The 19,784-nt window shown below is 34.5% G+C and overlaps 1 protein-coding gene across 4 annotated transcripts in view; it reads right to left on the reverse strand.

The window, feature by feature from the left end:
- The window catches only part of LOC134674791 (homeobox protein abdominal-A homolog), a 57,391-nt gene extending 38,049 nt beyond the window's left edge, over positions 1–19,342 (reverse strand). Inside the window, exons 1-2 of one of the 4 annotated variants that reach the window (XM_063532955.1) lie at positions 18,209–19,342; positions 7,899–7,931 (exon numbers count right to left, since the gene is read on the reverse strand). In XM_063532955.1, the coding sequence (XP_063389025.1) occupies positions 7,899–7,931; positions 18,209–18,800 (625 nt within the window). In that variant the 5' untranslated portion in view covers positions 18,801–19,342. Of the gene's footprint in view, positions 1–7,886; positions 7,947–18,208 lie in introns of all 4 variants that reach the window. The other 3 variants (XM_063532936.1, XM_063532944.1, XM_063532927.1) reach the window with 3 other exon arrangements.
- Positions 19,343–19,784: the final 442 nt, after the last annotated feature.

Below are 19,784 nucleotides of genomic sequence, written 5' to 3' on the forward strand. Positions count from 1 at the left end.
CCCCACCCCTCCAGTTTTAATGTAGGTATTTCTATTGAACTTTGCCGCTTGTGCTCATGTGATGTTGTCTGTACATGCAATTGCTGCATCCGGTGCATTGTCGTGTGAAAATTTGCTAAACCGATATCTATTGCAATAAAATGCATGCGTCGATATGCAATAAATAAATACATGCCGAATGAATAATAAAGAAATAAATTAAGTAAATTGATTTCCTCATAGGCAATGTAAGGTGCATTGGGGTAACTTCCATAGATAGGTTAAACTAGAAGCACTCTCTACTTTATTAACAGAAACAAGATGTCCTGGCATAAGGGTTGCAGCAGATTAAGTGTTGCCAAAGTATAAAATGTAATCTGGTTTTGTAGATATTAGCCATTTTTTTAATTATCCCGCTTTCGAAGTTACTCCAATGCAACATGGAGAGGAGTATTCTATTTAGACCTCCGAGTTTACAATAACAGATTTCATCACACTATACTTTTTTCAGCAATTACCGCAATGGATACCTAATAGCAAATATTAATCCACCATTAAAATAATTTGCAAATTGCAAATTAGTGACAAAATCAAGGAATATCGCTATTACCTATACTCCTTGTACGCCTTTATGTAAATAAGAACGTCCTTTACAATTAAATCTGATGAAAACAATATTTTAATTTGTTAATCTCCACATATTTATAATAACAAACGATAAAGTTGATTTTTAAATATAAAAAATAAATAAAATGTAAACGAGTGAGAAAACAAGAGGCACACAATAAAAATACGTAGTTCAAAACGATGTCTAGTATAGAAATACGCATCGGCCTAGGAGGGAAATGTAATTTAGTTTGCAGCAAGAACAAATTGCAATAAAAACGAAAATATCACTGAACTTGTCAACGGGCAAAACAACACTCATAAAAAACCTTGAGGTGTTTATTTCAAGAATGCCCTACACTACACCCATATATTGTATGTATTTAATCCAATCGGATTTACCCGCAAAAACTTATCAATATATATAAGACCGTAATCATCGGACAAATATAAACTATATCGACGGGAGTTTAAGATCTTGAATCGTGCACAGCAATCGATAATTGTGTAAGTGCCAACCTACTCGTATGACGTTCTTTTTAAAATTTCTGAGACGTAATGAAAGGAACGCATATTGATTAGCTCTATGATTCTACGAAGAAGTAAAAATAAAAATACATTTGATTGTAAATTTGTGAAGAAGTTCGTTCACTGGGAACATGCATACACGACATACACATGTAGGTACATATACCTAATAGTTAACTAACAATACAAAAAAAATCACAAAAAATGCGTTGAGTATGTGTGAGTATGAGTCACGTACGTCCCTATATTAACATGACTACTCGTATTGATCTGCGATTTGAGCGAAAGTATATAAATTATTATGAATATTGGGTCAATGTCCAAGTATTATAAATAGGTATTTTTTATATTATTCTTTAGATATGTAGGTATAAGGGGTCCCTTTGTTTCCCATAAAGTTTTAAGTCATAATGTATTGATTGTCATATTATAGTTAGTCATAAAACTGAAACCGTTAACTTTTCAGCATTTTTGTAAGGTTATTCTATAGATGGGTTAGGTTAGGTTAGGTTTGTTTTATGGCAATCCTGAAAAGTTACGCGTTTTTGAGAAAAACCAATTATGACTAACGAAAATTCGGACAAACAATACATTATGACTTAAAACTATTTGGGAAACAATAGAGACCCGTAGGTATAATTGTAATTAATCAAATCTATTATAAAAAGAAACATGTAGAAAATAACTAACAAAAATATTTTACTAAACACAATAATGTAGATAATATGAAATACGTGACACACTATCAAATACCTACCTAACCACTATAATAACCAGTCGTGAAGAATCTATTTTAATTTTTCAAGCATCCTTGAAGTGTATCCCATGTCTATTTTATCTATGATGTCATTGTTTCAAGCAATGAAAGTTAAGATAAAAATAACTCAACACGTGACCAGTTTACCAATGTATGCGAATATACTTATTTGGCAGTCGTGACCAGTCTGCTTATTTGGTGACGAGCGCTGCCGCCCTAAGCTAAAAGGCAGTTTTTCGACATTTTGCCAAAATGGACTTTTTGTGATATTCGTAATGTAGAGATCGAGACGCATCGACCACTTTGGCCCGTTTTCCGATAAGTGGCTTAGTTTTCGAGAAAAATATCGTAAAAAGACCGTATTTGCACTAATTTTCATTCGTTCCTAGGCTAAAAAGCGACTATTTGACAAAGCCAGGCTAAAACAACGTATATGCAGCTATACGTTTTTTTACGCTCTGGTTTGCGTAAAATCTTATCCACCATATCTAGCCTAAAATAACGTATAAGGCAAAAACTAGGCTAAAAATACGTAAAAGACGCTATACGCACTTTAAGATTAGGATCTTTAGCAAAATTTTAGATCTGATACTAGTCTAAAAAATCGTATTATATTTTTTTTTGTTTAAATGTCTCATACGCCATTTTAGCCTAGTATCACTTAACTTTTTTACATCACCATAATAGTCTTTGGAAACGTATAACTATTATACGTTCTTCTTATTTTGTATGGACGTCGTATTAACCGCAAACAAACTTTTAAAATGGTTGAAAGTGCGTCTAACTAGTCTATAACGCAGTATATGCTCCAACCTTCGTCATGCTCCCCGCGCGCCGAAAGACACCTTTACGCTAAGTAAAAGCCGTCAGCCGCAAGCGCAGGCTTGTGGCTGCCGGAATGAGAGCGGAGGTGGCTTTTTGCGCGCGAAATATTGACCGAACGCCAAGGTTAAAAAAATACTTTATTATTGCATTACCATCATATGTTATCAATAATATGTAGTGTTTACAATTAGTACCTTCGAGTATTATCATTTTTATCAAGGTATATACTTTAAAAATGCCTCGCAAATACTTCCGCTCGACAGCAAATACGTCTTTCTAGCGTAGTTTGTGATGGTAAAATTGTTCATACGTACTTTTCTACAGCAAACGTTGTTTAAGTTTTATTTATTCATTGGACGGTTTAACTGCTTTTATTTAAATAAAATCAAATTGATATTACAGCAAATCGTATCGGGTTTAATTCCTTATAAGCCAAGTAGGTATTTGACATTATGAAGAGTTTAAATCTTATTGAAAAATGTTTTAAAGGGAAATTTAATGAGAATTCTTACGGGCAGTATAACATTTTCCGCCTAAGTATTTAGATAACCAGGACAAAGGACCATGAGCATCTTTGTATGGAACCTGGGTCCATCCGAAAACCAACTGAGAATTAAAGATAATATTATATACACATATATATATAATATTTTACTTAAATGAAATACTTAAGTAGGTTTTATCTAGTTCATATCGCACCAATAGATTTCGATAAGAAATATCGTAAATTAATTACTGCAAATTATACTACGTTTTATTTATCATAGTATTTATATATTACAGTACTATCTATTACGTTTTATGAAAAAACAATATGTATCTTAAAATAGGTTGGTATGTTTGTGTATTAGATAATAGTTGTATGTTAAAATAGTCAAAGCTATGAGTTTGTAATCTAATAGAAAAATAATTTTATTGTGAATCTAATTTTTAATTACAACCGCTAAAAGGCGTTTTAGAATTAAATAAATGACAGAGTATGTGCAGGAATTAATACACTCGTATTAATTTTATTGCTAATGTAGACTATATAATTCGCTAACGTATTACCGTGCGATGAAATTCCATGCCTATTGATAACAAACTAAAATAAATATTAGAGATGCCACGAATTCGGTAAAACATTATGTATTTTTGAGTTACGTGTATGCAAAAACTGGTCACCTACAAAGATAAATGTTTGCTAAGATTTAAGTCAGCAGCAAGCTGGGTTCTCCATACAACTGTAGTTACGCTCTTATTTTAAAACGATTAGTTAGATTGCTCTAAAACTTTGTACTCAGTAAAGGATAAGATATATCTATGCCTGTAATTAATGTGTAGCTTCAGATACCATGGAAAAAAATACAGCGAAAATAAGTTTTTCATACAAAACTTATTTTTCCTCTATTTCATTAGTTTTGTTGGAATATAAACTAATTAGGTACTGGCATAGATATACCTCATGTCATTGTATGTGCAATTTAGTACAATCCAACACGTTGTTTTAAAATGAGTACGAATCTCCGTTTTTATGGGAAAGTAAAAATTCGGCTGAGCTTACTGCGGACTCTTAATGCTCATTAGAAGTATATGTAATGTCATTAGTAGAGTCGAGTAAATCTAGTCTATTATACAAATAAAATCAGAAAGGCCGTACACTAAAAATTTGTTACATATTATGGGGCTATTCCCACTAGTTAGGTATCTACCGCCAAGTTGTTACCAGTGGTAACTACTGGGAATTTATATCCCACTTTTCTTCCCAGTAGCTACCACCAACTCAGTTTTGTGGTAACTACTGGGAACTTCTTTTTCCAGTAGTTACCACTGGTAAAAGGTGGGATTTTTTCCTAGTAGTTACCGCCAACATTTTTTTACAGTACAATTTAAATGTTTGTTTATTATATGAACACAAAACACTACTACCAGGCTATTATTAAAAAAACAAGATCCAGCGATTACTTTTTGGATTATAATCTTAATTACCATACAAAATTAACACATAGATCGGGTTTTTCCCACTAATTACCATCAAATTGTTACCAGTGGTAACTAATGAGATTTGTTTCCCAGTAGTTACCACTGGTAAAAGGTTGGATTTTATTCCTAGTAGTTACCACCAACATTTTGTTACAGTTCAATAGTAATAAAAACAGTATAAGTAGAATACTATAAATATAGAGGCTTTATTGAACCCTAACAAGATTGTAGTGGTAACTACTCCCATTAGTTACCACTGGTAACAACTTGATCGTTACTAGTGGGAATAACCCAATTTATATGGTAATTGAGATTATAATCCAAAAAGTAATTGCTGGATCTCCTTTTTTAATAATAGCCTACTAGTATGGCGTTTTTTGTTCGTATATAAATAAACATTTAAACTACGTGACTGTTTCTTATTCCCATTTCTTCCATAAATACTAATCTATAAAACCGTATATTCGGTGTTTTTGTTGGTATACGTTTTTTTACACTAGCACGATAGTCGAAAATCTGGTCAAATTCATAATTTTTCCTAGTATACTAACCAAAAAGGCCGAATAGCTGCTATAGGGTCTTTTAACTTAGGATCTCAAGTGCGAATTATTCTTTGGTACTAAGCAAAAAGGCAGCATGTGACATATACGGCGTTTTTAACTAGTTTCTACTTCGGAACTAAGTTAGAACGCCGCATAACGCATGTTTACCGCCTTCTTGACTAGTACGACCTACTCATTTTTAAGCTTAATACTAATTTAAAGTGTTTTTTATAAAATAAAAAAAAACTGAGCTGTTTAGAAACATACTATAAATACCTAAAATAAGTACATATATATACCTACCACATACAAAAAGAAAAAATGGAAAAAGTTTTACCGTTTCGTAGAAATTCAAGAAAGATGTTTGGGTTGGTTTTTTGCGATTATCTCGAAACTAGCTTTTGTCGAAAAACTGCCTTTTAGACTAGGACGGCAGAGCGCCTCTATTTCAGGTCAAAAACACTGGCTAATGACACATCCACCATAAAAGAATTAAAAAAGAAATTACTTTTTTAAACAATAACGATGTGAAAGGGTTAAAAGTGTTTTGTTCATGTAACTGTCGCGGTTAGAATGTGGCCAGTATTTTAGAGATCCTTTCACAAATGCAATAAATCAGTCAATTGTTTCCTTAACTCGTTAATGAGTGGAAGTACGCGAGGCGCTGCACATGTCGAGCCAGCTGTTTCTATGACAGTCACGTCCACAAATCTGGCAGTTTGTTTTACTATACCTACTACGAGCTGAGCTCGTTAAATTTTTATAGCCACAAGGTCGTCGCTTTATGGTCAATTCTCAAGTCGGTTATTGTTCGCGGACAAACTTTTTTACAACAGTGTAGCGTCAATCACTTGTAGCGGCGAAGTTACGATTGACAGTGATTTCCACTTAATTGTTATAGCGCTATAAAATGACTTTTATAAGCTCTAAAAGTGTTAGGATAATTTGTTTTGTTTGGCTAATCAATGCGTGTAATATATGGATAATAAAGGCGTATAAAGAGGCGCCGGCGTCTTATTCGGTTTTGATACTTTATATAAGTAGGTACTTTGCTGTCGGCAAGCTTCTGTTTATAAAGTATACGTATCTTATTTTAGTTCCGATGATAACGCTCACGTTTGAGTCCATCGTTACTTTGCATAAGAATTGTATTATTTTTAAAACATATAAAACATAACACCTATTAGGTCTTAAAACCGTATGGTTACTACTCGTATTACTATAGAAGCACATGTTAGTATAGACGTATACAAATGACCCTGAGATCGTCCAAGAGTCGGTGTGATAACAAACGATGTTTTGGCTGCGATTTTGGCAATATCAACTTTCGCAGAACGACCGCAAACAGCGTAATAAAGCAATTTGCGACCGTGCCAACAAAACAATGGCCCCGGTTCTAAGCCCGCTTTAAACTTATCGACAGCATGATTTAAAACCCTTTGACTCGGGCCTTATTTGTAAACATCTTGTTAACACAAAGGATCGCTATTTTTGCAAGGGAAAAAATTGCACAACCCATTGCCGTGAACCCTTTGTGCGTTGTTTTGACAGAACGGGGAAAGTCGCAAACGCATTGTCTGATTGTATTTTACCTTAACTTGTTTAGTTTGTGAGATAGTGACCCACTATTCGCTATTGTTCTAAGAGAAAGTCCCGCTTTATTGAGATCTTGGAACCCTTTCTGTCGCTTTTTGCAATAGCGCAATCGCTTTATGACACTTTTTTGCGCTCAAGACACCGCAGGTATCTTGCTTCCGAAATTTACCTTGACGTTATTGGCACGCAATTCGGCAGTTTTGTGCAAATTCGCGATTTTATAGAACATGGTTGTAAGAACAGATAATAACAGCTGAGCCATTAAAATTTAAAGATGGTACTTAAAATTTGTTACAGAAGAGAACCTGGTAATAGCGTCTTTATTAAGCGTTATAGCTGCTTCTCTAAGATTGGGCATTGGGCTTCAAATTGCACTTCGCCAAATCTATTTCTTAAAATTAATTCTTTTGATGTATTTTTATAGCACGTTCCCATTTTTACTTAGTCACATTATTGTGTTTACCTACACTTAATAGTGTTGCAGTTCGTACCTATTTAAAAATATACCGATGAAGACATGAAATGAATATAATTGCAACGGAATGGTACGACAAGGCGTCGAACTGTTGACACTGTGCCAACGGACTTTAAAATAATCGCGCAGTAACATTAACCGCAAATTTAATGCAATGCTTTTATAATACTGCAATTCACTGCAATGTTAGGTACTCTTGCGTTTATGTTTCATTTCATTTAAAGCCCATTTCATGTACTTGGTGATGAAATGATTGACAATAACCTTGTTTAGCGATTGATTCGTTAATTATGTTCGTACAGTCGCCATCAGATATATCGGAGCAGCCGAGGTGCTCAAAAATATCTGAACACGGACTCTAACGCCTTAACAATAAAGACGTGTTCAGATATTTGTGAGCACCTTAGCTGCTCGGTTATATCTGATGACGACTGTACCAGTATGTTTTTGTTTAATATAAATAAAAAATTAGAACAGTATTGGCAAAAAGGTAACCTTAGGTACAAAAACTTGCCCTTTTTATTAAATCGAAATCGTAGCTTTCAATCGTTTCACCATTTTCAATTAACTAAATATACTTAAAAGTAAAAGAAAATAAATTTGAAACGATAAATACCATTGAACTCACCGCAGACCACGCGGTCGAAGGGGCTCATCCAATCTGGAAATGGAAAATCTATTATCAATCGTACTGAAAGTTCATTGTTCCGGCAAATGGCATGCACAAACATTCAGCTTAATCTATTGCCGAGCACAGATATAGATGGTCAAGCAAATCTTGTCAGTAGAAAAAGGCGCGAGATTCTAATTTTCTATAAGACTCTATCCCTTCGGGCCTACATTTTTCAAATTTGCCGCCTTTTTCTACTGACAAGATCTGCTTGACCAAGTATATGTGTACGGCTTTTACATATTTGGTTAGATGGGGTAAGAAAAACACAAGGGCCAGAAAAACACTTGAGTAGGGAATCCTCATACTGTTTCTCTTGGCCGTGCCTCGAGAAAAAAAACTGTATTTCGCTTACCCCACCTGGCCTTAAGAGATGTTGATGTTATGTGTTTGATGTGATACATACCTATATAGGTAGATATGGTAACTTTCATAATGCAGGAAATAGGGAAATAAGAAAATAGGAAAACTGTCTTAAAAATTATTATGTGCATTGCTTGATCCAATAAAAAAAAACAAAAATAAATTTAATTCGAAGAAACAAAAGTTATATTACAAGGCATTGTTGAATGGCTTTATGATTATGAATTACCAAAAAAGAGATTAGAATAAATACAACTCTCCTTTTAGTTACTATAGAAATGCTGCTACAAGACTCAGAGGGAGAAAGATAATTCAATGTACCTAAGTATTTCTCGAAGACAATGACAAAACGTTTGAAGAATACGTAATGGATACAAGGGAATAAATATTACTGCCTACATAGGTAAGTAATTTCCTCACATGACACTGTCCAATTCTTAATAATGGCATGAAATAACAGAATAAATAAACAAAATAAGTGAAAAACAATGTTAGCAGACGTCAATTTTTTACAGTGAGGAGCGTCAAACTCAGATAGAAATAAAATATAATTGTGTCAATAAAAAATTAAGGGAACTATGGGAAATTAGTGACTACTCTAGTATTATTATCTAAAAAACTATTATGTTCTTCTAAAATGCTAATATGTTACCATATTAAAATAAAACTATTCCATTAAATCGCTTTTGCGTCGTTAATATCTACATTTTTAAACATGCACAATAAGAACAAAGAATAGATGAAATCAATTCTAAAGGAGAAAAGAACATACAGAATAAAAAGTCAACGCAGGTACCTATGCTATAATCGTATACGAGTACACTATACAAAAAAAAAAAGTCTAAAAAAGTCTAAAGTAAAGTAAGTAAGTAAAGTCTGTGCGGAAAGAGAAGATCCGTAGAATGTATGGGTTCCCTTACATACATTCCACGATTCTTCTCTTTCCGTGCAGAACTCTATCTGCATATAATATATGCGATGGAAGTAAAGATACATGCGCTACAAGCAGATGTTATTATTTTAAGCATTTTTAAGCAAATTTTCATGCATTTCAATTTGACCTATGTTAAGTAGGTATGTTTTGAATTATGTATTAGTTTAGAGCCCCAGAAGCCAATTCAAATGTACTTATACTTACATTATGATATCACATTGATGTTATTTTATTATCATTAACGCGTGCGTCTCGATCGTCAATACATGTATGAACAAATACCTAAGAGTTAAGTAAACGCGCGAATGATAACTTGGTAAGAATAATATATGCCATTAATGTGATATCATATCGTAGGTAAGTACGTTAAAATTGGTCTCTGGGGCTCAAAACTGCTAATGGCTACAGGCAGCGTGTAGCGCTTTGGTTAAAATCGGTAGTCAATGGTTATGGGTTTGCCTTGTATTTTGGACTTTTATCCTATATAGATCTTGCCGCAAACTCGTTTAACTTTTCATATGTGTGTGGTCAAAAATGGTGAGTTCAAACTTTGGTTGAGTTGTACTGAGCAGAAAACTGACTAGAATTTCGGTCACGATCCTTATCATATGTTAGGTATACAAGAGGTTAAATTAGAATGTTACCTTCTAATTCTACTTCACCTGGCCCTTGTTCAATCTTAGCTCTAAGGTCAAACAGTTTGCCTTTCTCAGGGTTTCAATTACAATGTGTAACACAATGCCTTGACTCTATTATGTAAATCCAAGCCATAACAATAAAACGAAGTGAAATAAAATCGTTTAAAAGAATATCTTTGCATGAAGGCAGGCATTAGCTAACAACAATAGCTAATTAATTATTTTCTTGTCCTATGTATTGTTTACTTTTTCGACATTAATTATGGTGTTTTCTGGTTTTATTGCTCTCTTGTGGCAAAAAAACTTAGCTTAATGAACTTAACTTTCAATTTATAAAAAACTTAAACAGAATTATAATTGAAAACGTACCTGCCATTCTCACGGATTTATTAAATATGTTTATAAACTTTGTTTACTAGGTGTATAAATACTATAAGTAGCCCCAAAATATGAAGACATTATTTTGGATCTTATATTTTCCGAATCTCAGTAAATTCAGTTAAGTATTATCAGTAAAATTTACAAATAAAGGTCTACTCGGAGATCCTACCTAGACTTACCTACCTTGTAACAAAATTTACTAAGTAATTTTTTAAAACTTAATGGTAACAATTAAATTAAATTAATTCGACATTTTTACACTTACATTATCATAGACATATAGTTAAAAGTAGGCATATATGTATAGTGGTCTTCATAAATCAGGTTTAAGTATTCTTCCGCCTACGCCTGTGTATTGTAACGGCAATCAACTATTGTCTGATAGAGTCATTATGTCATTAAGATGATAGCCGTTATGGCGTAGTTGATAAGTAAATTGGTATTGTAAGCAAATCGGAATTTAATAAAAGGTAATCGTTTGTCAGTTTTATAGTAACATAAATATATATTTTTATAGCACATTCATCTGTAAGAACAGTATACCATTATTTTTTTCGGGTAAACTGAAGGTAGGTCATTCGTAGAGTTAGACTCATAAGTTAGGCAGTTAACTTGAAGTAATTACCTAATACCTAAAACAAACAAATGTAAATTTACTAACATACATTTGAGAAATATACCTACCTATTTTAGCATACTAGATAATTTTATGAAGTGTAGTGAATGGCTGCTTTCCAATGAGGCGGAAATGAGCGGAGAATATCTAGATGTGGAATTAATTCCCGCACTCGTCTCATCTCAGCTCATCTTCATCTTAGTTAAATTGCAACCTAAGGCTTTGGTATAATATTGATGAAGTAAAATGAACGGTATATATCTACCTAGGAATAACGCCCTACCTATAACATAAGCGTCCTGGATAATTTAGTGAATTTAACCAAAATGTAAACCTCAAAGAAAAAGATAAGTATTGCTTAACCTAAAGCTGTTGCACTATTTGTGCTTCCCATACAGTTTATTTTTACGATAATGCAAACGCAATTTAATTATAAAAAAGTGGCGGTTTGCAAGCTATTAGTAATGTTTTTGATAAAAATATATTCTTAATTAAACTAAGTCGTTAAAATGCTTTTAATGTAGGTTTACTAAACGGGTTCACTTCATTGATAATTATTTTTAGCTTTCTCAATTATTATTTCGATTAAAACCGTTTTAATGTTATCCTTTCGTACCTAATTATTATATTAATTATTTACCTAAATCAACTTAAAACTCTTTAAGACGCCGTTTTAATATTGAGATAAAATAATCAGTATATATAAATCTGACGATAACAGCTTTCTATCAGTACCGAAAAGTCGCGTTAAAAGTAAACCAGCCGGGCCAAAAGCGGTTTGAGTACCAAAAGATCCCTAAAAAGGTTAACTCAAGAGTGCCGTATCAGCCTCATAATTCTCGTAAGAAAGATAATGATGTTCTTACGAAGTTGTTTATAGTTTTTTGGGAATGTTGGCAACAATGTATTAAGAATATCGTAAATTGGTACGTAGGTAGGTGTTTGAAAAGTGGGTTTTATCTCATTTGACAGATCCTGAGTGTGGATTGATTTCGTATCGCAACATTTTTTTCAGATAAGTAGGTTAATTGAGTGTAAATAATTAGTGCATATTTTACACAGTTATAATATTAATAACCGTTCTATTTTTTTTGGCTACTTCAGCTATACGTAAACACTTCAAATCTTGCTATGTTAGTCCTATTAAGTAAAAAAATAATCTTTTACTGTTTGTTACTCACTTTCAGTTCACAATTAATATATTTATAAAATACATAGGTACATTTTACAGTTCTTTTTCTGCCAACGGTGAAGGCAATGCAAAAACAAAAATTCAAAAGTAAATTTTCAGAACCTGTCCGCGATAACGCGAAATGACTTTAATTGGGCCGAATAGGTAGGTATCTCATTATTTTAATCGCGTGTTTTATATATTTTCAATACTTTTTACAGTTTTACTTTAAGTTGTCAGTTATCTTTTTGTGGTTATCTACTATACAGCTCCTATGGATACCTAACTCGTTATACATATCTAAGGTAGGTATGGTATTCAGGTATGTGAATAATCAAGTACTTATTTAAGTAGAAGTGAAAAACATTTGTTTGTACTATAAAGTTATTTTATTGGATATTAAGATGAAATTGTTATTGATATACATACATATGTATAGAAAACTCCCCTACCTACTATACCTAATGGACGTGGCACTTATGAGACATAGGTAGTACACAACTTTTAACACTGAACTGTCAAAAACTCCAAACTTTCACTTAAAGGTCTCATGATTGCTCTTTCCATAGAGCCAATTTTAAAAAGGCTCTATTAAATTAATAATATCGTATAGATACGACATTCAACTCTAAGTCAGACTGAGTAAAACAAAGGAATTTGAGTCTTTTGCTAGTTTTAATAAAGTTTATGTATAATTGAATGAAAACTAGAGAGCAATGTTTCTATTGGCTGGTCGGGACGGCCATGTTGGTTCGCGCGTGCGCGCTGCGCCGTCCCGCGCACATGGTGCCCGACGCCACGATGGTACGTGCATTGCCACTAAAAATAAACATTGACTCACCAAATTTCATTCAAACTAACATTTATAGAGCACGAACGTACTACGTAATATTGTCAAAAATGTTGTATAAACGTTACGAGGAATAAATTTCGTCTAGCCCACATCTCCGCCATTTTAATTTCGGACGCCGCGTGTCAAGCGTCACACGCACACACCTGCTCGGATATTTCTGTAATCTCGAGACAGATTTTTTCCGGTATCGTTCGAGACATTTTTATACGGCAACATTAGAAACAAATCAAGAATAATGGTCATTTCCAAAGCAAAAACAAGTCGATTATAGGCCATTTTATATAATTTTAGTGAGCTACGAGGCCGTTATTATGTTACATTGGCTTTGATCATGAGGTATTTTATACGCGGCGTTATTGATGAGGGGCATGTGGCTGATGTGGCGGACGGCTGGTCGTTTCTAGGCTAAATGAATTGTTTTAACACACACTTCTACATAATGCGTCCGTGTCAGTTTCAGGAGTACGTAGCTACCTAATTAATTTTCTAACGGGAGATATTATTAATAACAGGTACACTATATTTAAAAAAATAGGTAAGTAAATAGGTACTACCTACTGTTATTTTTTAAGCTGTCGGTACATAATTATAGGTACCTATAGGGTAAAAGTGGGATAGGTGCCCCAATTTTTGAAATTACTTGTTATCTCTTAGTAAAAAAAGCAAGATGCCTTATTTGTAAAACGGGTAGGTACTTAGGTTTATTATCTTCAATTTTATGAGAGGAATAAATATTATCTTTGATATTTCCAGAGTATCGATGATTATTGCGGACCTCAAAATTTTGGGACAACTATCCCATGTAGGGGATAGTTGCCTAATCCATGTAAATTACGTTTAGGTCAGATGCCCCGTCGAGAAAGAGAATATTTATCCCGCAAAAACTATGATCGCACCTAGCCGTCTCATGCAATTGCACAGAGACATGTATGTGTTGTAACACGGTCAACTTAGTTGTAGTGCAGAGCATTTATTTCATTCGCGAAACTAGAGTAATTGCAATCAAGGCAACTATACCCCCGGGGCATCTATTCCAGTTTTACCCTATAGCGCAGAAATATTAAGTACATAAGTATCTGTATTTTAAAATAATAAGTTTAGGTTCATATTACTATAGGTAAGTACCTACGTAACCTACTACTACGCTTCTGCTGATAATGTTCACAATTAACATTTTAAAAAATCAGGCTCAATCCATAGTAAAACAAAAAAAAATCTATTCCAATTTTTGCAGCTACAATAAAACTAAAAAAATGAATTATAATAATGTGGTTGAATTATCTAATTTATGCAACAAAAAAATGTATTTTGTGAATGTTTAAAATACCTACTTATCTTCAAACACTTTAAATAAGTTCAATAGGAACACACCTACTGCCATTTCAATTAGAGTCTGTTCGGAAGGGGAAGCTTGTGGAATGTATTTGGCCCCATACATTCCTTTCCACACAGACTCTAAGTATGATGTAGGTATATACCTAAATTAAAAATATAGTTCAGTATTTTTTATAAGAAGGTCGGTTTGAACCTTCAATGTGACATTCATTAAGCAAGAAAACATCCATAGACAAATCCAGATCTGTATTTATTTTAGGAAAACCGCTGGTCTTAATGATGTGTAAAACTAAATTGATTTGAAAAAAATGTTATTAAAACTGACGATGGCCATTTAAAATAAAATATACCCAGAATTAAGCGGAAGGGAGACACCATTACTCAAAATAATGGCCAAATGAAAAAAAAAATAACATTCGTAATGACTCACTCATTCTCTATGTCAAATATTTTAAATAATTAACCAGAACTACAGAATCTTTGCTGCTATAGGTGCCTTCACTTTTAGGTATCATAATTAACTTTAATTGCACTTTAACGAAATGCAAGCAAAATGTTTTATTACTTTTTATACAACATGTGCTCATATAACTGTAATTTTATTATTCAGTTCTTTGTAATTTTAATTAAATATGCTCTCACATTAATTGCTACGTTACCTACATTTTTTTATGCCTACAAGACTTGACCTCTTTCGTCAACGCAAATACCGGGTATTACTTAGGTGCTGGCTTTCTATTTTATACTTTGTAATTGTTCAAGGTAACATAAATAAAACGAAATACCTAATACGTATGTCAAAATAGTTAGCCGGTTATTAAAGCTTAGGCCATAAAATCGCGAGTCAAATAATTGTACCATTGTATGCAAAGCGTACAGGCAGTTCAGTACTGTAATGGACAGATGTTTTTGAGTACTAAGTGGACCGCACAGAATTCATCGTATTGTGACATTAATGTCTAACTGTAAAGTTGCCTAGATTGTCCTAGGTTAGTTTTACGAGTTTGAAATAGCCTTATCGGAATTTAGACTTGTGGGCGATAAATAAAGTTGTCTAATTATACGCAATTCGTACTGAGGCGGATTTCTAATTGAGGAACTTAGGTCATGTTTAAAGCCGACCACTGACTAACAGGCCGCCGGACGATATCGGCCTGTCAGTTAGAACAAAAATTTGACAGCTCCGAACAACTGACCGGCCGATATCGTCCGGCGGACTGTTAGTCAGTGGTCGGCTTAACATAAGTGGAGCAATCGACCTTTCAGCGAATCAAGTCTCCAAGTAACATTAAGCACGCCAGTTTTTAGGGTTCCGTACCCAAAGGGTAAAACGGGACTCTATTACTAAGACTTCGCTGTCCGTCCGTCCGTCCGTCCGTCCGTCTGTCTGTCACCAGGCTGTATCTCACGAACAGTGATAGCTAGACAGTTGAAATTTTCACAGATGATGTATTTCTGTTGCCGCTATAACAACAAATACTAAAAACAGAATAAAATAAAGATTTAAGTGGGGCTCCCATACAGCAAACGTGATTTTTGACCAAAGTTAAGCAACGTCGGGCGTAGTCAGTACTTGGATGGGTGACCGTTTTCTTTTTGCATTTTTTCCGTTTTTTTTTGCTTTATGGTACGGAACCCTTCGTGCGCGAGTCCGACTCGCACTTGCCCGGTTTTTGTTTTATTGGTTTCCCGTGATTGCGCGCAGATAATAAGAGAAATTATTAGTTTAGCAGTTTTTTTATATTTATTATTAGCCAAAAATATGGTAAGTTCTACTGTTTTTTTTTTGTCGTTCAACGTGTTAGATTGCACTTTAAAAGTAATAATTTAAAACAAAAAAATATGGTTGTTTGTAAAGTCAGTTTACGGACGATAATTTTGCGTATTATCGTCATAAGGAAACATTACCATTACATTACGTAACGTTACCATGGAGATTATTGGAGATCCGTCCACTACGTTACCATGGCGATCTGTCCACAACGTGACACTTTTTCGTGTAGGTACGCGGCCAGTGTTCATCAATTTATAAGACGTTATCACGTCAAAAGTACAGCCAAGTTCTTGTACTAAGGTAGAACACAAAGGGATACGGAACATCATGAGCCCGCCCTAAATCCGGCGGCTGGGGCGGCCGACGGCGGATGGTTAAAAAATCCAAAATCCTCCAAAGGGAGAATTGCAAAAAAATGCCAGTAGTTAAGGCTCTGTAAATAGTCTTAAGTTAATTATTTCAAAGCTGAAAATTGGCTATCTAGGTTGTATTTATTGTAGTTAATTAAAAAACATACATATATTAGGTAAATATATTAAGTTTATGACATACGCCGACACACTTTCATGCATGTAACATAAATAGAAACTGCTTAATAATGGAATCAATTAACTTAAGACTAATTACAAGTCCCTAATTACGTTTTTTTTAATTCAGCCCAAAGTATATCATTAAACAAATAGGTAGGTATATACCTACCTACCTAGTTTCAATAATTAATTTTAAAAAATAAGTTTAATACTAATTAAAATCACTTTGAAGTCATGTAAGTATTATTTAAAAGGTATCTTAACTATCCAATATCTATTTGGTATACTATAGCTCACTTTAACTTATTGTATTGTTACTTTAACACCGGTAAATTACCTAGGTAAGTACGCTTATACCTATGTTTTTATTTACGTATAAGTACTTACAGTATAAGTCTATTGTTATTTTTAATTAATTTAAACGCTGACATAAGTTTCTAATTTAGTTTTCATTTTATTAATATTTAATTAAAATAGAGATGATGATTAATAATTATTGATAACTTACCTATTAGGCGTTTTTGTTTTTAGATATCTCATATCTATGTCGGTGCCAATTTATTTATTTAAATGTTTTATTTAAACAGGTAATAGGTACCTATACGATGTAAATATGCATACCTAGATATATTATGCATATAAAAAAAATGTTATTATTATTTAGTAAGAGAAAAAGATTTTTAAATGAAATTAAAAGCGTGTTACAGTTTTAACAACCAATAAATAACTATTTAATTGCTTATTTATTTCATGTTTAGTACCTAACCTAGTTATAATTAAGTAAATGGTACCTAAATGCCGATAATAGTACGATTAAACAGCTATTTTATTACTCATATATTTTAATGTTTATTTTATTGTTATGAGAATGGCAATTTGACGCTTTTAATTGCGTAGATAAAAATAAATAATTAAACTTATCCAAATTTCTTACGTACTCGTATTATTGATTTGTACCTGGACATTAGTAGGCAGGTAAGATAAGTTATCGTGATTTAAATAATCATAGGTTCGTTCAAATATTTACCTGCCTACATAATATAAAACGTACATACCTATATACTTAGATAAGTGGTTACTAAGATATTAGAAATAATGACAAGTATATACTGTGTAGGAAGTTGTCTTATTATATGTACTAGTGTGTGTAGGTACCTATATACCCGCTTAAATATGTTAATGTAGAAGTTACATTAGAATGTAATAGGGCTGTTTATATATTTTTGCGATTAAGTACCTAAACTAAAGTTGTATTTTTGATTCGTCTGCAATCAGCTTAAGTGATTAAAGTCATAATTAAAATATTAATCGCTTTCAGAAGTATAAATACCTAAATAGATAGGTTATAGGTAGATAATAAATACCTAATGAGCAGGTAGGTAAATAAATTATTCCGATTGGAATTTTCTTGTTTAGGAGCAATAATGTTAACAAAGTCTCCAATATATATTACAGAATGTTTTAAACTTTGACTACGTATCTACCTACTTACATTGCAAAAGAAATTAAAAGTAGGTAACTATTTAATTATCTACGACATAAAACGTATTAAGAATAACGTGCCTACGTCTACTAATCTACTAAAAGGTAAAGCAAATTGTGGAAATAAATAAAATGCGTTTTTTTTTTCAGAACGAGCACAAACACACTCATGCAAGGAGAAAAACATTTACCGGTGATGGACATCCAGGGGTACCGCGGAATGTCGGGGAGTGGCTGAGCCGAGGGCTGTGAGCAGGCGGCGCCCATGGCGTCCACGGACGCCGCCGACGCGGCCGACGCCGCCGACGCCGCGGCCTGGTGGTAGAACTGCGCCGCCGCCGCCATGCTCGCCGACGCCGCCGACACAGCCGCCCCGCCATTGTGCTGGCCCAGCGCGTACATCGGGTCCGCGCCCACCGCCGTCGGGTACCGGCAGCTCTTGTCGTCCGCTGACAATCCTCCTCCGGCCGAAAACGGCACCGAGCCCCCGAACTGCTGGTGGTGTGACACGTATGGATACATCCTCGCCGGCGCCCCTGGCGAGGCCGAGGATGAGCTCGACGAGCGCTGCGGACTCCCGTTGCCCGGCGAGCCGGCCCCCAGCGCCGCCGCCCCCAGGCCTCCCGATAGCGACGAGCTCAACGACGTCGACAACGACGACGACAGCGACGACGACAGCGACGCCTCGATCGGCGAGGCCCCAGCACCCGCGAATAAGTTCTGGTGGTGGAACTGCTGGTGGTACTTCGGGAGCATGCTATCGATGATGAACTTGGAACTCATCGCTCGGCGACGCGGCGCGCGACGATCGCCTCGCGGGAGATGCGTTTATCGCCGGGCGATTCGGATCGATTCTCGCGCGTGCACTACTATGGCCGCGAATCGTTTATGACCCGCGTATGAGGCTCTACGACTCCGAATTCCCCGTCGCGTCGTGGCGAGCGTTGCCGCTGCCGCGCGCCGTTGAGGCGGCGCGTGCGAGCGGGACGGACGCATTTGCGGCGGTCGCGCCGGAACCCTCTCCGTCTCATTAATTCCAACCTGCGTAGCTTATATTAGAAAGAGATAAAAGCTATTTGCTAACGACCATTCGGACGGCCATTGTTCGTAATGGCGCCTCGCTCCCCGCACCCCCGCGCGGCCCTCGTCTACGCCAATAGTGATCCCGTGTAGAACATTCACCGCCAATCACAAACCATTCCGGCACTTCTAAATGTCAAACTGAATGGCTTTAAGCAAAATTGCACCATTACGTTCGAAATTAGTGATTTGGTATTGTTTTGTAACTGTTTAATTTTCAGGTAGTAAAAGTGCAGTTATTTATAATTGTCACGAACAAAATCGTAAAATTTTCAAACACTTAAAGCACTTATTAAACCGTTTAACAAAGTAAATTTTATTAAAACAGGTAGGTACTGTATGTAAATGCAACAAGTTTATATTACTACTATTTTAGTAATAGGTACCCTAAGTAAGTAAAGCAACAGTAGATATATAGTCAAAATAAAGTCTTTAATAACAGATTGCAATATAGGTACGATAAATAAGAGGCCTATGGTATACATATTTTTTATATATGTAATTTAAATACATAATATGTAGGTTTGATGTTACATTTTATAAATAGGTTATTACTCGTATGACCTAGTTTATACCTACCTACTTAATAATATTATATCAATTAAGAAAAGTAAGTACCTATAGGTTGGCCATAGGAACTAAGTTTTTTGACTAGATAAGATTAAAATGTAAATTAAAAAATAAGGC

Source organism: Cydia fagiglandana, chromosome 2 (genome assembly GCF_963556715.1).
Source record: "Cydia fagiglandana chromosome 2, ilCydFagi1.1, whole genome shotgun sequence".
Taxonomy (NCBI): Eukaryota; Metazoa; Arthropoda; class Insecta; order Lepidoptera; family Tortricidae; genus Cydia; species Cydia fagiglandana.